Source organism: Fulvia fulva, chromosome 9 (assembly GCF_020509005.1).
Source record: "Fulvia fulva chromosome 9, complete sequence".
Taxonomy (NCBI): domain Eukaryota; kingdom Fungi; phylum Ascomycota; class Dothideomycetes; order Mycosphaerellales; family Mycosphaerellaceae; genus Fulvia; species Fulvia fulva.
Window position 1 is genome coordinate 1,576,433 of NC_063020.1, and position 24,216 is coordinate 1,600,648.

Below are 24,216 nucleotides of genomic sequence, written 5' to 3' on the forward strand. Positions count from 1 at the left end.
ATACGATAGTATAAGCGCCGTACGTAGCTAAGTAATTATTACCTATAGAGACCGGTAAGGGAGCTAATCGTTAGTTTCTATACTTTTTACGTCCTCTATAAGTTGCTACTAGTTGTCTTAGGGGAGCTTCGCCTATAGAGCCGTAGGCGCCGTTAGTACCGTAGCCTAGGCTACTATTACCTAGGAGTTGCCTAATGTAGCTAGGCACCTCCGCGGCGTTTAGAGCTAAAGAAATAGGGTGAAGAGAACTTTAAGCTATCTAGATTGAATAAGGTAGAACTCCCTCAATTCTAGGGGCAGTAGCCTGCTTTGTATATCGTTAGAATGGCCTTGATAAGAGCTTTCGAATGTGTCGTGTTTTAGGGCCACTTTTGAGGTTCGTAGGTTAGTAGTCTTAACCGTCTTCTACGATAATAATATGTATAGACATCCTTATCTATATATATATACTAAGCAGCTATGCCTATTTACTTACGACTATATCGTTTCTACCCGGAGAAAGCTCTCTATTACTATTAGGGCCTTCTACGACCTACTAGATAGGTATTTCGTTAGTTATTCTAATAGTTAACCGTATAGTCGTAATAGTGTTAATAGTAGTGTCGCTATTAAGGTTTTTTGCCTAAAAGTAGATCTATAGGCGCTAAATAACGCTAACCTATACGTACGGCCATACACGGATACTAACTGTAATTATTGGTCGACTGTACTTTAGCGTTGGTCTACCGCTAATTTATCTGCTCGACTTCTGCTTTCCCTACAATGCTTCACACTCCCGCAGAATTCGCAAGGTGATGAGACACCAGTACTATATGCCTCCCATCTCAGCCACTCAAGTATTGATACCTTCTTGTTTTTGACCAATTCACCGCTTAACAAGCTCGCTTGCCACTGATATAGCAGGCAACGGCGCGGGCGCGCAGTAATCCATATCGAATCCGCACAACACTCCAAAAGCCCACATACTGTAGTGGTCAAAATGTGATGAGCATACAGCAACTCGAGGACGCGTCGCGTCAAGTATTGCGTTCAGCCAATGATGAGCCTGTTGCCCTGCCACGCATGAAACTAGGGAGCGGTCGAACTTTGACTTCAAGCCTCAATCCACTTCGCCTCTGAAGGATTCAATAACGATGCAACCTCAATGAGACCTCAGTCGACAGCAGATATGGCCGATCATGCATACATCTTTACCCCCGCTGTCAAAAGGGCGAATAGCGCTCTACCTGTTCGCTGGCATGAGCATCTTCTTCATCACATTTGCAGCAGTGGCTAGCTGGAGTCAGCCAGCAGCAGGATTGTTTAGGCCATCGTCTCGGTATCAGGATGCATCTGGATCGATAAGTTCTCTGGCTAGCTTAGCATTGGAGAAAGTCCTTGGCGATGGATCACCAGTATTTGGTCTACCGACGACCACCCAGGCCTCGACTGCCACATGGATGAAAGCATACCACGATGATACCAAGATCGTGCACATGAACATCCCAGGAACGCACGATGCCGCCACCTGGAATTTCTCAAAGACCACGCAAGAGTATCTCGAGCCAGTGACGGACCTGATCAACATTACGGAGGTCGATTCCTCATTTTATAGATGTCAGAACCAGTCGATGAGCACCATGCTCAACGCCGGCATTCGCGCTTTCGATTTGAGATACGCCTACGATGTAACGAAGTCCACATTGGTTTTCTGGCATGGCAATGCCTTGCAGTCGCAAACAGCGACTGTCGACGACGTCCTATACAGTTTCTACGACTGGCTTGACGGCCATCCCAGCGAAGCATTGTTCCTGTCATTCCAGCACGAGGGTGGTAATGATGACCTGGGGACACAGCTGATGTTTTATAACATCTTGACAACCCCAGCAGCGAAGAAGTACATTTTACAGACACGAGGCAGTCTAGGGACCTTGGGCGAGGCTCGTGGCAAGATCACACTCCTCCGCCGCTTCGATCTGGACTTGCTACCAGCGTCATACGAAGAAGCAATGCCAGGCCTCCACTTCTCGCCCAAGAACTGGACTGACAATGGAGCCAACATTACCCTGGTCTACAACCAAACAACAGGCGAGACCGCATACATCGAGGACTACTACAGCCCCAACACTCGGAAGAACTCATCAGCTGCGCTGAACATACAATACAAGCTGAATGCCACGGAAGCGGCTCTGAGACGTGCTTCCATCTCAAATGCGGACAGCCTGCACTGGTCTTTCGCATCAAGCACGAATACTGGGAATGATCCTCCTGATACACCCCAGACTCAGGCTCTGGGCAATGGGACTTTGACGCCGAAGGGTGGTGTCAATCAGCAGCTTGTGCCGATTCTGAAGACTTTGCAGGGGAAGAGACTTGGGATTGTTATGTTTGACTTCTTTGAGGAGCCGGGAGATCTGATACCGTTGTTTTTAAGCTTGCTTTCGCCGGAGCTTGCTAAGGGTTATGAAATGTAGACACTCCGTAGCAATTGCCATGATCACTGCACCCACTATGGCAGCTCACAACTCCTCGTGCTCGATCTCATCAGCGTCAGGAAACCCATCCAAACACCAGAGCACATACCCGTCTCAACCTCCTCGTCTCGCGGACACAAACTTCGCCGTCTCACGCGGCGTACCCAATCCCACAAGGTCTCATCTCTTGCTCCTTCATCTCCTCCGATTGAGTCTTTGAAAGCATTCTCGAACAGAACCTCGTGCGTCTGCGGTAACGTCACATGCACTTCCTCCAGCCCAGTCATTGCTCTCAGCACACGGGCAAGTCGAGACGGCAAGTCCTGTGGTGGTGGATCTTCGCGGAACACGCAACCCTTCTGCTGCAACATATAGATATTGATGGAGAGTTTGCGGGTTTTGTGAAGGTGCTTTAGGCATGGTTCGATTCTGGCTGAACCTTTGTTCGCTGTTTCCCATTCTCTGTAAGAGTGAATGTAGACATCTTGAAGTTGCTCGGATGTCAAGGGACACTCAGCGATCGACTTGTACTTCAAAGTGCTGCGATGCTGTCCAGGCTTGTAATGCGCTATCTTCTCGACATTGGGACATCGATCGCGGAGCCAGTCCATTGTTGGCGGAATTGCGAGGCTCTTCACGGAGTTTAAAGCGACAACGTGGTCTGGAAAGGACATCTGGTAGAGCAAGAGATGCTCTGGAGTCGCTTTGGGATGGAAAGCGTACCAAAGCAACCTCGCATGCTCATTTGGCATGTTGACGGTGAGACTCTCCAGGTTCGTCATGTGCTCCGGCACACGCATCAGTCTGCCGAAGACATCGTACGACGGCCCAGTCGCGGAGTCGTCTGGAACATCGTGATGCAACGAAGTGTCTGTATCTTTCGCCTTAGGAAGTGATGTGCTAGGTGCAATGTCAATGAGAAAATCCCTTGTGTTCGACAGCGTCTCATTGCAGGCTTCGAGTCTGGCGATAGTGTCTTCTGCATCCCGCCAGTCGGCGTTTGGGCTGACGGTGACGTGTCTGAGCTGGAGGTGGTGGTACTCGCAAGTTGTTTATGGGTTCTCGAAGAGCTCTGCCGACAGGGCCGAGAGTATCTTGGATTTCCATAGTGGTGGCGGTGGTGACATGGACTTGGCTAATGGCACTGTTGATAGCAAGCTCGCGAGGATGAGAAGCAGTTGCTGCAGCATCATGGTGAAGCTTTGGATGAGTCGATGTGTTAAATGTGTTAGATGTCGTGCGATGACCAGACAGAGATTAAAGGAGGAGAGATGGCTAAAGCGATCCACGTCGCTTGAAGCGTGCACCTGACCGCATTCATTTATATGTGCTAACTCCAGTGGTGTCTCTGAGGAGACGTTTTAGCAACGGGCGTTGCACATGCACATGAAAAGCTTAGCCCAAGCTTCGCAAACCACTTTCTAACATCGCGCGCGATTTCTTCTAGTGACGACGGCTAATTGACCAACACATTGAACGCAGTCGAACTACCAGATCGTCGTCAAAATGTTGGTGAGGTATGCTGCCTTGCTTTCAGCTGGCCCACTTGAACGCTACATTGTCCACGCTGTCAACTGCGCAGCTCGGCGTAACGAACAGTGACCGGAATGATGTTGGCCGTCCTCCCTTCAAATCGATATGATCATGTAGAAAGGGCCTCGAGGTGTGCCATTACGAAGATATGTCAGGGTCAGAGTGGCTCATTCGTCTGGATATCATAGCTCAATACTTGAGGATACCGCTCGCTATACTGCTCTGGAAGACAACGAAGACACTGCTCTCAGGGACTATGATACCGTAACCACGGGAACCAGTATCACGATGAATCAAACAAAGACTTCAAACAGACTCTCAATCAAAGCTTGAACTTCCTCAAAACGGACTGATCAGCCCCCTCTTCCTTATCGCCAAATCCCTCGCTGCTTGTCCTGGACCGTCCTTATAGACTCCGTGAACCCACTGCTGCGCTATCGCCTCAGGACCTCGTTGAGCCCAGCCCGTATACTTCATCCGGTGCAACAGATGATCCTGAGCCTCGGCCACCCCTGGTACAAACCACCCAGGAAGTGACAGCCTCAGCTGAGCATTAGGATTGAGCCACTCATGCTGCGCTTTCAATTGCTTCGTCATAATGGCAGCGGCCTCGCTGAGAAGTTTATAGTCGATATTGCTATCATTGCGCTTCTGGGCGAGAGCGGCGAGGTACTCATCGACAAGTTCTTGGCGGTGTTTGAAGTACTTGCGCGGGGCGGGAAGCTTGCATGTCGATGGTGGAAGAGAGGGATCTTGTGGTGGTGACTTGGGTATCTTGTATCCTGGCGGTGGAAGCGTTGGCTCGGGGATCTGGAGCGTTGGTGGTGGAGGAGAGTGATCTCGTGGGGGTGGGACGTAGTCTGGAGGCGGCGAGATGCTGTCCGATCTGTCTCGTAGTTTTCTTGATGACATTGGCTCATCGCCGGAGGGACTGTTCTGGGTTGTCTCTTCGAATGCCTCTGGTTCGGGTGAGGGAGTACCTCGAGCCGGCAACATGGGATTGTTCGCGGGAAAACGGCCTCTGTTAAAAGGCATCATGGTCCTCCGGAGTGGTGAGGGTGATCCTACTGGTGGTAGTCGTGGAGGGCGTGGAGTACCAGGGCGATCAGGGGCGCCAGCAAATGGCGTGTTCGGTGTGGTGCGGAATGAGGCAGTGGACGATGTGCTATCGCGGACAGACCCTGGTGATTGAGGAGACTCTGGTAGTTGAGGTAAACCGTTGGTGCTTTCGAGGCTTGGTGTGTTGGATGGAACCAGATATTGGGATACCTCAAGATGCTGGCTGAGCACAGAACTGTGGATGCTGTCAACGCTCGGGGACTCTGATGATGTTGAGAGATCTCGTTCTGCGATCGTGGGCACGTGATATTGGGACGTGGTGGTGGTGGAAATTCCAAGGATGATCTTGAACCAACGTCGGAAGGGCATGGGTAGAGATTAAAGTCACTGAAGTCCAGTATGGAACAGATGATCCGTGCTGCGGAGGCCAAACGCATTCAAGAAAGGAAGAGTGGCGTGAAGCAGGCTATACACTATGGTTCAAAGCTTGCAAACAGATCGCAAGTAAAGATCTGGTGCTTTTGTCGTCGCTGCGCATCGCGCTCGTTCAATAAGTGAAAATTGTTGTTTGCAAGATGGCGATTGATCAGTGGACGATATCTGATCCTGTTGTGTCACACTGCTTCCAACATCCAGATGCAATAGTGACTAGTGAGCCATCAACATGGTACAGCGTCGTACTGTGTCTAGTTATGCCACTGTCGAGAAGTCTTCAGACAATACGATCCAGCAGATCCCGACATGGCCGATGTTTCTTGATGCCTCACGTGTTTGCAAGTGGGGCACACGTGCAGCGACGTTGCATTCACTCGCTCTGAAGCCAGACTCAATGGTCCGAGCAAGCCGATGACGCATATATGAAGTACCAACGACTTGACACTCTTCGCCACAATCTTTGCAACACACACGACCAGCAGAATGTCAGTCGACAACGCATCACCAAAAGACGTCTGTGTCGGCTGCAGCCAAGAGGTGGAGGCGAAGTCTGGCCTCCTGATGCCACAATGCCAGTGCTTCTACTGCCCGGCATGCCTTCGGAACAGGGTTGAATACGCGTTCGAGAATCCGCCAAGGTGCTGCTATGAGGCGCTGTCTTTCAGGTCAGCAAAAACGCTGCTCCCAGCCAGGCTTGTACACCAGATCCAGACAAACCTCCTCGAACTCACCACTAAGAAGAGACTCCACTGCCATAATCCGAACTGCGGTGTCTTTGTCGCACCTCGTCACATCCACAACAGCAATGGGTACTGCCAGAAGTGTCTCGCGGTCACATGCGCCAAGTGTCGAGAGAAAGAGCATTTCGGGCGGTGCAGCAACACCATCGAGCAGCTCAGACAGAAATACAAATTCCAGCAGTGCCCAACTTGTGGTCACGTGGTGGAAAGATTCGGTGGCTGCAACCACATGTCGTAAGTGCTACCTTGTTCCAATATTGCGCACATACTGACTGCCGCAGCTGCACCTGCGGCGCCTAATTTTGCTACGCGTGTGGTGCATTGGAGTCCGAAGAGTGCGAATGCATCGGTGATGAGCATGAGAGCGAAGATAAAGACGAATAAAATCTCCAGGGAAGCGATGTGGATGAGGATGATACAACGGACACCACTGGGATGGATGTTGCTAGACAGTGAAGCGAGATCGCGTTTGGAGAGGATCATTGATCCTCATCGCTTTGCCAACCCTGCCCAAACAGCTGTAGATCGCTGTTTGTACTGTTTTCGTGCAACACAGCATTCCACGACTCCAGAACATACCAGTCTCCATGCTTCGACATGTAGTTCTTGGCCATCTTATTCATGGCCTCGCCAGGGGTTTCGCCCTTGTTGACCTTAATTGCAGGCTGCAGCGGTTGATGGTTGTAGTTCAGTCTCCACTGGAATGTCGAGTGACCGTAGATGTGGACACTGTTGAATTCGACGTGAAGATCATTCGTATGATGTCGAATGGCTGCAAAGATTGGCCGCCAATGCTCGATGCCGTTCTCTCGGTCGCTGCTGAGCTGTTTCAGGCGCAGAGTCCTCAAGCCACCGAGGTCGTTAATCAGTCTCTCCAACCGTACAAGATCGATGCCCCGATAACGACCGTTCAGACAGACTTCGCGCAGATCTGGTATAAGCACATCCATCTCGAGAAGTGCCTCCAAGACGTGCCCAGAAGCCGTCAATTTCTGCAATGACCCGCTAGATTCCTGCAGCACATGTGCAAGCAGCGCCCGCGCTTCCTCTTTGAAGGCCAGAACAGGAGCACAATTTTTATGACCGTGTTCCATGGTGATAGACAGATCAAGCTCCGTCAGCTTCGTGAAGTCGAGCTCTTGCCATGCTGCCAAGGTGATCCAGATTCTGTCTTCGTCAGTAACGTAGTCGATAGAGAGGTTGTGCGGCTGTTTGCTGGCGGCGATGATGCTTTTCACCACGATTCTAAACAGGTCTCGGGCACTGCAAGAAGGATGAACATTAGCTATGGTCGGGAAGCAGATTCTGGCGCCCTAATAGCTCGTGCTGGATGTGGTGGACTGTGCACTGCGGCGGCTTGAGCTGATCACACTACCCATGACTTACCTTGGGCCGAGATCAATGTTTTCTGAGTCGACGAGGCCCTGAGCGATACGAAACTCTGATAGGTTCGGACACTGCTTCATCAAGCTAGACCAAGCCGCTGGTAGACTCCCATCTTCGACAATCTTCTCCGTTCGACGGCCCAGGACTCTCCTTATCTCGCTGCTGTGATCTCTCCGTTTCCTTTTGGCCAAAGTCGAGCGCTTAACCTTGACTGTGGAGAAAACGACCTTTTTCACGAACGGGGTAACACGTTTTATGCCCTTATCGAGCTCTCGAAGCTGATCTGGGTCTGCTCTGAGCGTGAGACTGCCGAAGAGCCTGTTCAGAAGCAAGCGCAGATTCGCGAAACAAGGATGTATCAGACGGAGGTGTTTGAGAGCTGCTGTGTAAGTCTGACCATCTCCGCTTCTCGATTGTTTCTGAGGTACGGAATGGTCCACGATGAGGTTGAGAATATCGGGCGGCAACTCCAGGAGTTTGCAAGACGTATGGCCGGACACTCTGACATCTCGGATATCGTCTGGGAAGTAGTCTTCAGCGTCAGAAAGATGGAAATCTGCTTCTTTCTGTTGCGCCTCCCGTACCGCGGCAATGCGTGCAGCTGTCTCTTCGCGTTGTTTGCGTTCGAGGTCCTTGATCATGCCGCCAAGGCAATTGCTGGAAGACTTGCGCGGCTTTGGCTTCTCAACCAGCTCTGGAAAGATTTGATGGCCGCAGATCTCCATGATGATTGTGCTTCACCAACATGAAGTTTCGTTGATGTTGTCGTCTTCTTCAAGTTGTCTTGATGAAGGAGAGGCCGACATGGAGTTGCCGCTAAGACCCTATCTGAGACTAGCGTTCGGCAGATCCCGGGCCATTGGGTCACTTGCTGACCAGAATGGTCGTCCTTCCACGAAGCACAGGAGTGTTCAGGTACATGTATTAGGGGTTGAAATCGTACATGTAGGCCTGTGCCTCTCGACCGTCATCCAAAGTTCATAGATGGCAGCACCTTGTTTCACAAAGAAAGCACGAACATGACATCGGCGCAGCTGCCACGGCACACGAGGGCAATGGCGACCATTATCATGGCAATGATAACCTGGAGCGGGCTTGATGGACGCAAGCGTCAGAAGGAAGTCGATGAGTTGTCATACATGTAACGTGCTTGTGCCTGCAACTGGAAGTTGCCGGTAGCTATCCTTTGCAGCTAACACGATTCGTTCAGAGATTTAGGAAAACAGCCTTGTTCGTAGACCCCGGCCTTTTCCATGGACGCCTGTTCAATCTGCTTTGATGTTGGGCGCTGCGCGACCGACTCCTGATTGTATGCAAAGTCAACCAAACCGTGACTTGCCATGTGTCCTTGCTTCTGCTCTTTCGAACTGAAGTTTTGGACTTGAAAGCAATCTCGTCGCTAAAACCCAAGACTTTTGCAAAAATCTAGGCGCATGGCTAGAGCAGCCCACCAGGGAACGGCATTTCACCCGGCTGCATGAAGTTGTCATGCAGTCCATCAACATAGCTTATCTTGACCTCATTCAGGTCGATGCCACCCTGGGGCTGATCCACCGTTGCCAGGTTCACTGCGAACAGCTCGACTTTGTGTCCTTGTATCTCATATTGTGCCTCCATCCAGACATGCACGCCGCACTGCTGGCAGAACCAACGATGCCCATCTCCCCACCCTTGATAGTCACCGATGTCGGCCTGTGAAGCGGGAGACAGTAGCCTGAAATGTGAGGCGTCTGGTAGGCGGTAGGTGGTCATGCCGCGCTTTCGACAGAAGGCGCAGTTGCAGCGGTTTGCGGTGATGGGACTTTCGCCAATGGAGGCTTCGTAGGTCAGGTGTCTGCTAGGTCAGCATCGCGAGTGTAGTTCATTGGACTCTCCAGCTCACCCGCAAAGACAAGAACCTTTGACCTTTCTCCTGGTATCGTTTGAGGCTGCCATGATCGTTAATGAACAGTCGTCGTTCTCCGCTGCTGGCTTGAAACCAATGTTGCTGCACGGAGAAGATGTGCTATGCGTTAGACAATGAGAGCTGAAGGACACCTACTGTGCCGCCTTTTGTCGTCTCCAAGCTAGATCCTTCGCCGCTCGGCGAGGACTCAGCTCGGGGCCAGCTACATTCGCAAGTCTTCTACATACGGATCGCTTTTTAGAAGGCCTTGGAGACGCAAGTGTCACAGATGTGCCTTATCGCGTGATATGTCCGTGGCTAGACTGCTCCCGGGAGATCCATGATTCAGGTTGTGTACATGTGGGCGGATGACGAGCTCTAGGCACTCGATCTCGCTGCATGCTATCATCGCATTCATACAGCTGCGTTCGCCAGATGTGAGCGTCGGAGAAGGTGGCGCCAAGGTGGAGTGCAAACAGCAAGGGTGTGCTGAGCGAAGTGAGATACATGGATGTCTTACACCTTGATGAAGATGATGACTGATGGTCTTGGCGTCAATGTCACCTTCCTGTTCACCTTCATGATTCATCGAGCCCTCGTTGCCGGCAGCATCATCATCTTCGCCCGCGACATACGATATTCGACATGTCTGACACTTGTTAGACATCCACTGGGAGTCGTCCTTCCGCTTAACGGACATGCAAGCGATGAAGAGCTGATCAGATCATGTAGTCATCGACGCAGAAACAGAAAATCGTCACCAGAGAACACGCTACCGGAATCGGTAGATGCACGATTGTCCTTCTTCTATGGCCGACTCGTCGGGGCACGGATTGACGACGCAATTGTCCTGGATATTGCACAGGACCTGGCTCTACACCCGTTGAAGCCTTGGACTCCGGGCCCACGGTCTTGCCGTTCTGGCAAAGGCAAATCTGTGTGGCCTCCTGGCCAAGTGGCTCTTGCTGGCTCCAAAACCTATTCCTCCTACCCTGTTCGGCATGTGAGAGAGTCTTGTTGAGTGCTATCATGAATTAGGCAGCCGCACCGCTCGTTACCAGGGTGCACCAAGTCGACGGCAACCCCTCGCAATATGAAGCTCCGTTCCCTTCTGTGCTACAGCAATGCGGTCGTGAGAGTCAGGCTGCTTGCCCCCGGGCAAACGATCTCGATACCTTGCCGTATACTGCGACCGAGGTCTGCCATAAACCGCAGTCTTGCCGCATTCGTACAATGCACGGGAGAGTCTCCACGGCATCCAACCTTTTGAGCGGCGGCAGGCTTCCCACATGAGTCCCGCTGCCTTTATGCCCTACAGCTTCTTGATTGCCCGTTGGAACAATACTACCGCGCTTTTGCTAAGCTGTCCAGACAGGGCTGGTGATGCTTACTTCATTCAACAACACGAAGTGGCGTTTTGCGACGGAATCCTCCTCCGAGCATCCCGTGTCCTGGCTTCGAGTCGAAATGCCTGACGATATGCTATGCTAGTGGCTGTCACGAAGCCGCTCAGAACGATTGCTTGCTCCGCCACAGTGACAGGCCTCTCCAGACGCCGTGTTAGGACGTAAGTTGCTGAATAATGCTCGGGCTAACCAACATATATCAACGATGTGAAGCAGCAAGAGGAACAGACTCAGAAAGCACTGCAGCATTCGCAATATCACGCCGAACGATGAATCCAGAACATCTCACGACCACCAAAGTTGCAGAGTCCTTGCCCCCAATTCATCATGTCCTGCTCACCAGATATGTTTCCACATCCGGTTAAGACGTACCGCTCCACGCCCTACGACCGTATCGCACCACGAAATGCGACATTTGATGGCGCTGGCAAGACGGTCGTGATTACAGGTGGCGCTACAGGCGTTGGTCTATCTGTAGCGAACTCCTTCGCTGAGGCTGAAACGTCACGCATCGTGATCATCTCTCGCTCAGCAACTTCACAGCAGAAGGCGAGGGTGGAACTTCAGAACCGGCACCCTAAGACCAAAGTTGAGCTCTTCCAAGGCAGTATCGACAACATCTATCGGATCAAAGAGATCTTGAATCAAGTCGGCACGCCAGATGTGCTGGTCCTCAGTGCAGCGACTTCGCACAAGCACGTCCCAACAATCCAGATCCCGGACGATGAGATGGAGGAGAACTGGAACATCAACGTTCTAGCACAGTACAAGATCGTTATGGCACACCTCGCTATGCCGAAGCCAGCCGGTGCTCAGAAGACCATCGTCAACGTCAGCTCTGCTTGCGGGCAACTCATTGTCCCCGGCCTGACAGGCTATGGCCCGTCCAAGGCTGCTTTCACGCAGATGGTATCTCATCTGGCGGCTGAGTACACCCCAGAGAAGGACGGAGTGCGTATGTTAAACTTCCACCCAGGTACGTTGTGGACTCCGCTCGCGGAGGCATCTGGACATACCGAAGATGAGTTTGCTTTCGAAGACATCACTGTTCCGGGACATTTCGCTCTTTGGCTGGCTGGAAACGAGAGCACTTTCCTTCATGGTCGATATGTGTGGGCGCAGTGGGATGAGGTGTTGATGAGCTATTAGAGCTCAAGAGGAGAGTTGAGAAGGATCCGTTGTTCTTGAGAATGGGACTTGTGCAGTAGGAAGACTGCGATAGTGTGTTGCTCATGTATCCATAGTGCTCTAACGATCTCTACTTTGTCTCAGATAAGCCCTCTCCACGCCGAACAAGGCTCAATCAATATTCCGAAAGCATAATTCCCCAAGGCTGCAGTACGGGACAAGAATGCCGACGCCGACAAGATCGCCACAATCGTTGTAGACACATTGGATACCTGCCTCGCCAAGGAGGACTACGAAGGCGTCTCCAGGCTCGTCCTCAAGGACGGGCACTGGCGTGATCATTTAGCATCGTCTCTCGACTTCCGGACCGTCAAAGGCGCCTCGAATGTCATATTCTTCCTACAAGACAATTCCGCGGTCGAGGAAATCATCATCGAGCGCGACACAGACTTCCGCAAACCTCATTTCGGACCGCTTAATCTAAATGGCGATCCCGAAAACATTACATTTCACGTCAGTTTCCGCGCAAGCCATGGAACAGGACGAGGTGTCTTCCGTTTGCTAGATGAAGGCACAGGATGGGTGATCTCCACTGTCTTCCTGTCGTTGCAGGAACTTGGAGGAGATCAGGAACCAGAAGGAACGAAGAGACCTGATGGACCCTTCGATGATGAGGAGAAGAAAATCCGAAACTGGCAGGATCGACGGACGGAGGCGAATGAGTTCAAGGAGAGGGACCCGGCTGCGTTGGTTGTGGGCGCAGGTCAGGCTGGTGTGGGTATAGTATTGATGTTCATTGATGATAGCTCATGGCATCAGCGCGGCTGAAGATGCTTGGTGTCGATACGCTTGCAATTGATACCAATGACCGCGTTGGAGAGAATTGGAGGAGACGATACCATTCGCTTGTGCTTCATGACCCAGTGTACTTCGACCAGATGCCGTACATGCCGTTCCCGAAGTCATGGCCATTGTACACGCCCAAGGATAAGCTGGCTGACTGGTCCGAGGCGTATGCTAGCACACTGGAATTGAATATCTGGACTAAGACGAAGCTCGTGTCCTCGCAATGGGATAAAGGCGAGTCGAAGTGGACTGTAGAGCTCGAGCGAACCCAAAGTGATGGTAAGACCGAAAAGAGAACGATTCGTCCTTGGCACATAGTGCAGTGTACAGGCCACTCCGGTAAGAAACTGGTTCCTGAAATCAAGGGTATGGATAGCTTCAAAGGTGATGTACTATGCCACTCGTCGGATTACACCGGTGTGTCGCAAGAGGTGCGTGGCAAAGGGAAGAAACAGTCGTGATCGGTGCCTGTAACTCGGTTAGCCTCTATCTCGCCATCTCCAGGTATGCAGTACTCCTCATGAATAGGGTCACGACATCTATCGCGACTACTACGAACATGGCTATGCCGTCAAAATGGTTCAACGATCCTCAACCTGCGTCGTCACCAGCTCCAGCATAACCAACGTCGGCCTCGCCGGTCTCTACGACGAAACCTCCCGAAGACGCAGATCTCTGGCTCTGGGGAATGCCACCTGAACTCTTCAAAGCGCAGCAAAGCAAAGTCTCTGGCTTGCAGAAAGATACCGACTCTGAGATCCTGAAGGGCTTGGAGAAAGCCGGCTTCAAATGCGACGATGGTACAGACGACAGCGGGTTGTTTGTAAAGTATCTTCAACGCAGCGGGGGCTACTACATCGACGTCGGCGCCTCCCAAATGATCGCAGACGGCAAGATCAAAGTCAAACACGGCCAGGAAATCACCGAGATCACAGCGCACGGGCTCAGCTTCGCAGACGGCACGAGTCTTGAAGCTGACGAGATTGTCTTCGCCACTGGGTATCAGAATATGCGTTCTCAAGCTCGTATCACGGTCGGAGATGAAGTCACGGATCGTGTAGGAGATGTGCGGGGTCTCGACAAGGAGGGCGAGTTCAGGACGATATATCGGCGTAGTGGACACCCTGGGTTCTGGTTTTTTGGTGGGAATTTCCCGTTGTGTAGGTACTATTCGAGGCTGCTGGCACTGCAGATTAAGGCTATTGACACGGGGGTTGGAGCGCGGGAGAGTGGACATTATAAGGTGAGAGAGGGAGGAGGATCGAAGCCGTCGGATGATGAGGTACTGGTGCTAAATTAGTGAGTGTGTAGATCGCGCCGTGCTTTGCGTGCATACCATGCTATTGGCGCTGTCGTTATACCGCTAGCTGCCTCTTCAGAGCCTTACTCGTGGATCACGAAGCCCGCGCAAACGTGTCCCTGTTCGCGAAGGATTGCCATCGCCTCCGCCACGTGCGAGGAAAACTCCTCTTCGGTGAGCTCGGGTCTTGCTTGAGGCTTCTCCTTCTTCACCATCTTCTTCATCTTCTTGTAGTAGCGCTTCACGCGCTCTGCGATCGCCTTCATCATGCTTGCCATTGTCGTTGGTGTGTGTGAGGTGCTGTTGGAGGTGTGGTTGTGGTGGTCGCGGTAGTCTTGATGTTGTGCATGGCACTATCGTGTTGTGGATTTCCTGGACATGATGCGGCAATGCTCTTCTCCGCTGCCAAGCTTTTTCGCAGCTGAAGCCCAGCAACGACGAAAAGCCCATCTTCGTGGCAAAAGTCACCACGCATTCCACACACTCTGTATCGTGGCTGTGATACTCGGAGGAGCTAGTGAACAGCGTGAAGATGGAGCTCTGTTATGTGTTGATCGTCCGTGGACGATTGTGAATGTTCTGTAGGCGGGCGAGGCAAACGGCATAGGCTTTGCAGCGGCCGAAAGGTTTGCACTAAATCACTCTTGTGTGCACAAGTCATGTTGCGTCCACCACGGCCTGTGTCACTACCATAGCTCCTGGAGGAGGTCATGATGAGCATGGAAAAAGAGCTCATTCCTACATTAATCCGTTTCGAACGCTTGCGGCATTGTTGGCCTTGGTTGAAGCAAAATGACATGGTAACGGTTAGCGTTGGAAGCTGTTTGCTGACGAACTCGCGTCAGTATTTGTCTTGCAGTACGCATCGATACCATGCAGTGGCTACGGCCAGGCTCCTGACCATGCTGCTCGGGTCCTCAAGGAGATCCTTGTGTCCTGTATGAATCCTGCGATGGTCAGCAGCCCAGCAAAAAGTATGCTCTTCTCCGGCATAGCAAAAAGAATCGCGGGCGTGATATGATACCCATGGGGCTTCATCTCAGCCTGGACAAAAGGAATGGCAAAACAATTACCACTCGGACGGTGTGGCACTTGAACCCTCCGGTGAGGATTTTTGTCGAAGCTAGGCGGCACATATTCGATCGTCATGTGGCTTAATCGCGGTGGCAGATATTCGATCGTCATCTGGCTCGAAGGAGGGTATTCGCGGTGGGAGATTTTCGATCGGTATCTCGCTCGAAGGAGGGTATTCGCGGTGGGAGATATTCGATCGCATCTCGCTCGGTTCGATCGATCGGTAAGGAGGTCTATCAAGTAAAGTTAGCGACCGTAATTAATCAATAGCTCCGCATGTCACAATCACGGTTTGATGGTATCGCATTGCTACATAGGTGGCTCAGCAGCGGGCAGAGCAGAGCATTTTTTGAGTCACCTAAATCTACAATCTCCAACAGTCCACTTGGGACGAGAGCCAGAAATTGATAGCCCATTATGTAGTCTCAATAAGCCCGGCTCCTGTCTTGGGTCAGCAAGTTGCAACATCGCTTGTGGGCCACCCTCACATACCGTAACACTCGGAGGTTTGAGAGGGAGGTGTATGCATGCTCCGTGTCGAGTTTGGTGATGATCCGTCATGTGATTGTTGAGATATCGATGGTAGGGGCAAAGTCGTCGTCGTGTTGATGTTCCGCTGAGTGCGAGTGGCGGAAGTGCCTGAGGTTGGAGGGCCATCCATTCTCTGTCGGGCTGGCCAGCGACACCAACACCCATACCGCTTGATAGGCCTTGCTCGAGATCTACAGCGACAGCTCTGCGAGTACAGCGTGGCACTGAAAGCTGTAGGAGGAGTCATTGCACCTGGTGGAAGCGCCAGCGACATCTCAGAGGCGTACAAACGTATCGCAACCGATTCGAGCCGCCAACGACACCCAGCGCCTCGAGGCAGCACAGACAGCAGCAGGCAATTGAGACACAGCACAGCGTACCGCGAAGCGCAGCGACGTACTTGCCCACCTCCACGAGCAACAGAGGCCGCGACAAGGCCAGCGCTCCGACAAGCAGCGAGCCAAGGCCGCCAGTTCGTGCGGCACAAAGTTCCCCTGCGACGCTTCGATAGCAGAATTCCTTCCGTGCAGCAAACCACCACCCACAAAGAGCAGAGCAATCGCCATTGGCAGGGCGCAACAATGGCAGACAACAGCAAGGGCAATGGCAAGCAGCACGAGCGCGACGAGGACGGCGAAGACACCGACGGCGCAGGTGCACCAAGCCACCGTGAGCCCTACCCAGGGTATCAGGCGGATCTTCACCGCGACCGCCAGGCGGAGTCTGCGGAGGTGGACCGCTTGACGCGGGAACACCTTGTGCGACGCCGCTGGGAGCAGACACATCGCCAGCAGGGTCGGGCACAGTACGAGCGGATGCGCGAGAATGAGGTGGCGCAGCCCAACAGCACGGCAGCACCACTGGGCTCTGATCAAGACCGCCTTGGACGCACTGATCCCATCATTCGACCACCACGCCGACGCGTCCACCGCTACAACTTCTTCGATGGGCCCCCGGAGTCTAACCCTCCGCCAACTGCTCCTCGAAGCTGCCTCAAGAAGCGACGACGCGGAGAAGAGGAGGGCGACCTTGCTTCGCGGAAGAGGAGGATGAGGGTGAGCTTCGGCGACGCCGTGATCACCCACATATCTGGCCGCAGAAAGGGTGAAGTCGAGGTGTTAAAATTGGGCAATGGCGGGAGAAACAGCAACAACAAGTCCAGCGAGGAGGTTAGCGAGGAGAATAGCGACGAAGATACCCATCCCGATATCCAGGACCTCAGCAATCAGGTGGACGATGTGGAAGCTCGTTATAACGCAATGATCAACTCATACCAGAGAGCACCAGTACCGAGTCTTGCCGAGGAGATCGAAGGAGATATCCGTAATCTCAGAGATGATGTGGCTGGCCTAGGGAATCGTTACAATGATCAGATCATCCCGGACCAGGCTGCGCAAGCGTCCGCACCCATGCCCTTGACGACATCGGATCGTTCGATTCTTGAGAGTTCTCGCAGCAAGATCGCCAGTCTCAAGCGCCAGATTGCTCATTTCCAGAGTAAGGCCAGATGACAAGGCGACGTTTGATCTGACGAAGACGCAAGAGGTCATGGCCAGTACAATGATGCTTTCAACACCCTGTACTTCGTGCGTGTCTGATCTCCGTGTAGACAGATACAGTCGGACAAGGCGAAGGGCTCATGCAAGTCGTGCTGGGACTGGCCTTCGACTGTCTTGCTTCGACCCCAGGATGTCTCTCTTGCATAGCATATGCCCGGTCCAAGCACCGATCTTCTGCGTGCTCTGTACAAGAAAATGATCGACAGCAGGTACACTTCATCTGCACAGGCAAGATGCATGCCCGCTCATCATATCCATGATTCTTGACAGCATTGCGACTCCCTTCACGATGGCTCCGGTCATCTTGGGGAAAAGCGCATGGAACGCAGCTGCTATGATCCCCAGGCCGGCGAGGGAAAGGTTCTTGGTGGCATTCTTGGCCCTGGTCTCAGCCCAACACGCAACTCTCCTACGCCGACTGTTCTTCTCTACTGCTGGCTCTTCTTCTCGACAGCATCGAACGCTTTCTTTTTTCGACAATTCCTGATGGATACGATACGGCTCACCTCAGCCGACGAAGACTGGCGATGGGATATTCGGCTTGCTCTTGCCGAAGGCATTCTCTTCTGCTGACCATTTTCTCGCGGTGGCTGCCTGTTCTCCAGCAGCGAGCCGGCACAGCGATTACATCTTCTTTGGCAGCGATCTTTAGAGCGGCAGTCTAGTGGCCTGTATGCTGCATGCTGCACTAGTGTCAACTCCTCAACAAAAGCATAGTCCTTCTCGTTCCGTCTCGGTTCTCGTTCTGTCCTTGTGGTCGGCACGTTGTCGTCGGCACAGTGACCATGAATGGACATATGTGGGATTTCAAGAACCACCTCACATACTGCCCACTCTCCTCGTCCAAGGCCGACTTCCTCTGCCCGGATTTTGCGCAGGTCGCCGGTATTCCTGCTTGCAATGGTGTGCCGCAAGGTGGACATATTTAGTCACAGTACTGTGCTGAACATCATGAGGCATGCTCAGTATATGACCTCGCCGGCCATCTGCTGGTATACTGTTCAGGCAGTGCGTGCATTGGGATGTCTGTGTCGTCGCGATGTTCTCATCACGGACGTGTCGTCGGCGCTCCGCGGGATTCCTTCGTCGCAATATCATGTTGTCCATCTCGGCGCCCCTATGGCATGTCCCTCAAGAGGCCCTCAAGAGGCTAACGACTTGTTGTGCTCTTCCTCGTCTCTGTTGTCCTCGGATCCGTCGCTTCTCGATGTTGTGCGGCAGGAAGGACTGATGTCGCAGGAGCGCGATGTTGGACGAGGCTTTCCCGCTTTGCCTGTTTCCGCCATGTCGGGTCTTGGCTGCCTCGCTTCCCTCGACCTCTGCTCTTTCTTTGTCTCTCGTCAATGCTTTTGTTCTGTGTCCGCGAGCCATATCGCCGCCGCCGCCGCTTTCGAGGGCGTGGTGCCGAGGGTGGTCTGTCTGCTGATGAGCTGTAGATTGCCCTTGTTACGTTCGCGCGATGTCGCTGCCGATCGAGCAACCTTCGGTTCGCCGACGAGCTCGCCATACGAGCAACGTCGTGGCCTGGATCGGGTCAAGCTCAAGACGGTCGGCTTGGTGTGTGGTCGAGAAGTCGTGTGGTATGCGACGTATGGCGGCGAGGTTGCTTCTTCATAGGAGTCCTCCGATGCAGCAGCTCGTGGCGTTGGACGGCAGTGATCGATCACTCCTTCAACGTAAGACACGTGAGTGGAGAGTTGTTGGCGTGCTGCTGACATGTAGATTGTGATGGGATGCGGTTGAGCGGCATCATGATGGGAGAGATCCGTGATCCGCACGACTCCGGCAGAGCAAGCTTAGCAGCATTTCGCATGTACAACCTTGTGCACACGGCTCCGAATGACCACTACATCAGCATCCATCGCGGCCTCCGCTCATCACCGCTGCGGCAGACATATCAACCACTTGGCGAGCAACCCATAAATTACCATGCGCCTCCAGCACCTTCAGGGCTCAGCGCCAGCCTGCTGCGCACGCAAAAGCCACGGTCACGGCCCCCTGCCCCCATTGTCGTCTCCCCGCAGGAGGCAGGGACGCGTCAGCGCTGCTCGCGCGGCTGCATACCCAGGGGAAGAATGGCATACGTCTCGTACAGCGCTCGTTCTGGAATCATGAGGATCTCGCGGCGCTTTGCTTCATGTCAGTCATGACATGCACCAAGGATTTGGTCTTGGAAAGATAGGCAACACTTTCAACACTGCTGCGGACGCGACTCTTGGATCTGGCAATCGCAGGGGGCCAACGGACCGTTGTGCCCCAATTGCGGGCTCCCCACCGACGTGAAGGAGAACCGGAGAACGTTCTGGGACAGGTTCAAGTTCTGGAAACGATTCTGAGAAGGAGGAAGACGACGATGACGAGGATACTGGGACGGCGTAGCGTGCTACCGGGTCAAGTTAGAAGAACTAAGAGGTTCAGGATTGTGGGAAGGACAAATTGATGACTTGGCTGCTGTTGATGGGTCGAAGTACAGCGATCGCTTCGCCTCGCCACATTACAGCCATAACACGACATCCAAGCTATCGACACAAGCCCGAGGCCATTCGAGCCATCTTAGTACAGCTGAACGTACGGTCGCGCTTCTCAGTTCCATTGTCTCGCCATACTCGACAGAAACTATGGCAGGTGAGTACCTCCTGCAGACGTTTTTGGGGCTCGTCTGACACATACAGAACTGTCAACAAACCAGCACCGTCAAGGACATCCTACCCCCACTTCAGCTTACCTCTCGTCGGCCATCAACGCCGCTACTGGAGCAGCTGCCTTGGCCGGTCTGAGGTACTTCGGTGCCATCTGAGATGGTAACACCCTGAGAAAGGCGGGCTGGGGCTCAGACCCAGTTTCGCCGACTATTCGCCTGGGTTCAGACCAGGAGACTTGTTTCTTGGGTTTACACCATGTCAAGTTGGATGGAGATGCATGCATGATACCAACAGTAAGGGGAGACCGCAAGCTCCTACGGCGGGCCCGCAGCGGTCCACGACCGTGAACCAAAGAAAGATAGAGTGATCAATGTGAAAGGATCATCAGACTGACCTACACGCCAAGCAACCACGCGGAGGTAAGGCACTAAAGTATGGCGACATGCGCTCATAGCAACATGTAGTAAAAAAGTAGTGACATGTTGATGCACGCCTTGAGACCGGGCGACTGTGACTAGAACGAAGCTTTTTGGCCAGTGCTTACCACTATCCGACTCATGCCACAGCTCGGAAGCCCAATTACGAACATTCACTTGCAGTTTACGCTTTAGCCGAGCACGTGCCTTCTTAAAATCCGATCCTGCATTTGCAGTTGCCCCCACTTCTCGCTCCGCCACTTCATCAAAAACCCAGCCACTTGGTTTTCATCCCGCTTTGTCACTCTTGTGCGTCGTTTTCATCGAGTCCATCCCCGAGTCTATTACAATGGCTTCCGACTCCGACAGCAACGCCCTTCAGACGCGCAAGCCTGCCTTTCGGTTCCTCGACCTGCCGGCGGAGCTGAGAAATCGGGTACGTACTCTGGTAGTAGAAGGCACCACATACACTTATCGAGTTTGGCTAATGGTCATCTCAGGTGTATGAGGAGCTGCTACTACACAACCGCACTCGTGGAAGGCTCGCGACTCCGCAGCTACTGCGCACATGTCGACAGATCAACGACGAAGCGAAGGGATTGCTATACGTCTCCAGCTCCTTGACTATAGACGCCAAGTTCTTCATCTCCGAAGATGTCTTCGACGGCGGTAGGGAGCACGCTGGATGGGCATTCAGCGAGCAAGATCAGCAATGGCGCGAGTGGTATGAGATGAGCGACATCGACAAGGAGGAACTCGAGGCAACAGGCTATGCCCCTCCACCATCTCCACGCCGTAACCCACTCGCAAGCATCGGAGGAACCAGCTACTACAAGCCTTGTCTGCTGACTGGCGATATCCAGCGACGCGCCGAACCCCTAACTCTACGACAAGCCAACGAGCTCTGGCCCTCAACGCTATGCGACATCCCGACTCTGAACCTCAACATCTCTCTCGAACTCGATCCGCTCTTCGCCACCGACGAGAGTATGGATCGGTCCGACTTCAGCGGGTTCAACTTCCTCCTCTACTCCCTGTTCTCACATCTCAGCTCCTCGTCCAAGAAGCAAAAGATCATCATCACTCTGCTCAACCTTGCTGGAGTTTCTGACCTCGAGATCACGTACTATGGCTATCCTCTACTGAAAATGCCTCCCAACATCAGCGTCGTGATTGACGACACTGAGCTATCTGTCGAGTACCGTGCAGGGCTGGTGAAGAACGACAAGTGCCTTAGCGTCATCAAGAACGACATCCTGAAGAAAGGCGTCGAGAACCTGGACAGGTTGGAGAACCTGACGCACGACGACGATACATCCGAAAATTATCCAATTGAAGTCATACGCCAAGCTCGTAACGCCCGAAATTATCTGAGCAAGATACTGGAGACGAACAATTGGGGCTGGGTCGGAGACGAGGATGATCTCTATTATGGCAAGGTCAATATCCTGGTTGAAGAGGTTCTGAAGCAAGCCTCGTCCAGTAAGAATGGGAGACAGGCATGGCTGGCAAGAATGCGTCTGCGTGCGCTGGTGGTTGATCTGGAAACAGTAGTGGAAGACTATTGGTGGACTTGGGATGCACCGGTTCATGCCCCGGTTATAGGAACGTTGTGCATGTGAAGATCCGCCGATCGAGGCCTTTCAAAGTCAGCGTAACGGACGTTTACGACTTCAGATGCAAAAAATGGTGGTTGTCGTCGTAAAGAACAGATCGAAGTGTCGGTCGTGCCCGAGAGAAGTAGGCAACGAGTGTAGCCAATCGTGCGGCCTGTCTGGTGCGGATTAGATGCGGCAGAATAGCATGTTGGAGAACGAAGGTATCCCAGTGGGCAGAGTTTGCAACCATGTGAATTCGCATGATCATGGTAAGAGGTTGTGAGGATATACCCTCCTCACTAGCGATAACATCAACCCACTCCAGCCTCACAAGATCGAGATTACCTCTTTGTACGTAGCCTTTCCACGCAACTTCATACTCCTAGCAGCTTCATCGCCCTATCTTGAATATCAGAAGCATTCATCTGAATCCTGGTCTTCACAGCAGCTCGTCCTTGCCGGAAAGCAGTCACTTCCTCTGGTGACTTTGCTCTCGTCTCCGCGCCAACACCGAGGACTACGACCTTCGCCTGTATCGACCGCTGGAGAGAGGATTGCAGATCTTGGACTGAGGTGCCACGAGTGCCTAAGTCGACGACCACGATTCTGGCTGGCTTGTGCTGAGGGACCAAGACCGTTGTCTTGTCGGTAGTGGATTTGCTGTAGGATGCTATCCAAGTGGGAAATACAGCATTGGGTATGAGGTTGGTAGCTTGGCGTGCTGTGACTGCAGCGGTCCGGTTTCAGCTATACTCTGGTGGATGAGCGTATGATGGAAGAATCTCGCCGTCTTCCCAGACGCAGACAGACTGACCACAACAGTTGCTGTAAGATCCGAATCTTCCTGACTCCACAGCTGTGTTCCCAAAGGGTGAATAGGCGAGCTGCCAAAGATGAAACGGGCAACGAAGCGACCTGCTTCGCCTGTCGTATCCACGGCCTTCCACGCGTATCGACACAGAGGATGGCTCTCGCACTGAGGTGATCCAGTGTGGGCTTCTACAGAACTCCGGTCAATGATGTGGAGGCAGACTTGTACAGAGCATGGCAGAGCGCCACGGGGAAAACTACATGTATGGAAGGAAGACATTGATATTGGGCGTGGTGGCAAGGAGAAAGAGCGTTATCGAAGAAGAAGGAACTTGGAAGCGATATGTCCGTGCTAGCTGACTCAGCGACATTCACTTCACGTCGGGCATGCGCGTTTCTCCGTTCTCTTCCCTCCTAGCCACCACCCTGGTAGTTCGATGTATCGAAAATCCGCCATGGCACCGCCTGTCTCGGCGCTGAGCGTCAGGCTCCATTGTCTGTTCTCAGATGAAGGAAGTCTAGAGGATCCTGACGACGGAGCATATCGGTGTCCGATCAACGCGTGCCTGGCGCGCTAACCATGCCGCAAAGCATAAACACCATGTTGCTATAAGAGAGCTGAGGTATGCACAGCATGGTGCGGTGCTGTAAGTCCCTTTGATCGAAAAGATCCTAATCGCAGTCGTCCAAGAAAAGCCTCAACAGGCAAGATATCAGCCTTACCACTAGCCCGCGCCGTCCACGAACGACTCCTCAGAAAAGCCAAAGACCTCATCCTACAACTCCAAGCAGACGAAACAGCCAACATGTCGGCGATCCCCTCCTACTACCGCATCTTCTTCACCTTCATCGACCCGGTCCTCTCCTCCTTCGGCGTGATCATGCACCTCCAATCGGCCAAGATTCTGCCCAACTACGCCCTCACGCCAGCAATCCCACCAGCGACCGAGACGCGCCTCGTTCTCGATGCTCTGACCGGCTTCTTCGCCGGTCTTGTGTTCCTCCAAGCCGTATTACTCCGAGCGAGACCGAACGATGTGGTTGTATGGAAGTGCGTGCAAGCAGCGACGATTTTGGTTGATGTTGGAATGGTTGGAGGCTTTGTGAGAGCGCTGGGCAATACTGGAAGACTTGATGCTGGGAAGTGGAGGCCTGAGGAGTGGAGCAATGTTGGCATCAATAGCTTTGTGGGGATCGTGAGGACGTTGTTTGTGCTGGGTATTGGTATGCCGAAGGTCAAGACATATTGAAGACATAATGAGCTTCTGTATAACTCGCAGACGCTCTTGTCTGGAGCGCGAGCCCGGTAGCCTCTGGCTGTGTAGGTGCGACAGACGCATGTCATTAGCTTCAAGAATACACCAGTATCTACTTGTCAATGTCTCAGGCCGACAATGGCGAGAAATGGAGAGTCC

The 24,216-nt window shown here is 52.8% G+C and overlaps 10 protein-coding genes across 10 annotated transcripts; 6 read left to right on the forward strand and 4 right to left on the reverse strand.

The window, feature by feature from the left end:
* Positions 1-1,178: 1,178 nt before the first annotated feature.
* Positions 1,179-2,453, forward strand: CLAFUR5_09162 (uncharacterized protein; the record flags this gene model as incomplete). The annotated part of the gene is made up of 1 exon (XM_047908310.1): positions 1,179-2,453. One exon carries the CDS (start codon positions 1,179-1,181, stop codon positions 2,451-2,453), a length of 1,275 nt encoding a protein of 424 aa, XP_047766251.1.
* Positions 2,454-2,498: 45 nt separating this feature from the next.
* On the reverse strand, positions 2,499-3,560 carry CLAFUR5_09163 (uncharacterized protein; the record flags this gene model as incomplete). The annotated part of the gene is made up of 3 exons (XM_047908311.1): positions 2,499-2,513; positions 2,618-3,478; positions 3,534-3,560. The coding sequence occupies 3 exons, from the start codon at positions 3,558-3,560 to the stop codon at positions 2,499-2,501; spliced, it is 903 nt and encodes a 300-aa protein (XP_047766252.1).
* A 765-nt stretch (positions 3,561-4,325) lies between these two features.
* On the reverse strand, positions 4,326-5,024 carry CLAFUR5_20272 (uncharacterized protein; the record flags this gene model as incomplete). Its single annotated transcript, XM_059463108.1, has 1 exon — positions 4,326-5,024. The coding sequence occupies one exon, from the start codon at positions 5,022-5,024 to the stop codon at positions 4,326-4,328; it is 699 nt and encodes a 232-aa protein (XP_059319107.1).
* A 939-nt stretch (positions 5,025-5,963) lies between these two features.
* CLAFUR5_09164 (uncharacterized protein) lies at positions 5,964-6,604 on the forward strand (the record flags this gene model as incomplete). The annotated part of the gene is made up of 3 exons (XM_047908312.1): positions 5,964-6,454; positions 6,502-6,514; positions 6,548-6,604. The coding sequence occupies 3 exons, from the start codon at positions 5,964-5,966 to the stop codon at positions 6,602-6,604; spliced, it is 561 nt and encodes a 186-aa protein (XP_047766249.1).
* A 95-nt stretch (positions 6,605-6,699) lies between these two features.
* CLAFUR5_09165 (uncharacterized protein) lies at positions 6,700-8,331 on the reverse strand (the record flags this gene model as incomplete). Its single annotated transcript, XM_047908313.1, has 2 exons — positions 6,700-7,483; positions 7,607-8,331. The coding sequence occupies 2 exons, from the start codon at positions 8,329-8,331 to the stop codon at positions 6,700-6,702; spliced, it is 1,509 nt and encodes a 502-aa protein (XP_047766250.1).
* A 712-nt stretch (positions 8,332-9,043) lies between these two features.
* Positions 9,044-9,541, reverse strand: CLAFUR5_09166 (uncharacterized protein; the record flags this gene model as incomplete). Its single annotated transcript, XM_047908314.1, has 2 exons — positions 9,044-9,440; positions 9,489-9,541. The coding sequence occupies 2 exons, from the start codon at positions 9,539-9,541 to the stop codon at positions 9,044-9,046; spliced, it is 450 nt and encodes a 149-aa protein (XP_047766247.1).
* A 1,683-nt stretch (positions 9,542-11,224) lies between these two features.
* CLAFUR5_09167 (putative indole-3-pyruvate monooxygenase) lies at positions 11,225-14,171 on the forward strand (the record flags this gene model as incomplete). The annotated part of the gene is made up of 5 exons (XM_047908315.1): positions 11,225-11,873; positions 12,237-12,799; positions 12,832-13,302; positions 13,400-13,511; positions 13,537-14,171. 5 exons carry the CDS (start codon positions 11,225-11,227, stop codon positions 14,169-14,171), a joined length of 2,430 nt encoding a protein of 809 aa, XP_047766248.1.
* Positions 14,172-16,357: 2,186 nt separating this feature from the next.
* On the forward strand, positions 16,358-17,287 carry CLAFUR5_09168 (uncharacterized protein; the record flags this gene model as incomplete). The annotated part of the gene is made up of 1 exon (XM_047908316.1): positions 16,358-17,287. The coding sequence occupies one exon, from the start codon at positions 16,358-16,360 to the stop codon at positions 17,285-17,287; it is 930 nt and encodes a 309-aa protein (XP_047766256.1).
* Positions 17,288-20,742: 3,455 nt separating this feature from the next.
* CLAFUR5_09169 (uncharacterized protein) lies at positions 20,743-22,015 on the forward strand (the record flags this gene model as incomplete). The annotated part of the gene is made up of 2 exons (XM_047908317.1): positions 20,743-20,829; positions 20,894-22,015. 2 exons carry the CDS (start codon positions 20,743-20,745, stop codon positions 22,013-22,015), a joined length of 1,209 nt encoding a protein of 402 aa, XP_047766257.1.
* Positions 22,016-23,607: 1,592 nt separating this feature from the next.
* CLAFUR5_09170 (uncharacterized protein) lies at positions 23,608-24,051 on the forward strand (the record flags this gene model as incomplete). Its single annotated transcript, XM_047908318.1, has 1 exon — positions 23,608-24,051. The coding sequence occupies one exon, from the start codon at positions 23,608-23,610 to the stop codon at positions 24,049-24,051; it is 444 nt and encodes a 147-aa protein (XP_047766368.1).
* Between the last annotated feature and the right edge of the window lie 165 nt (positions 24,052-24,216).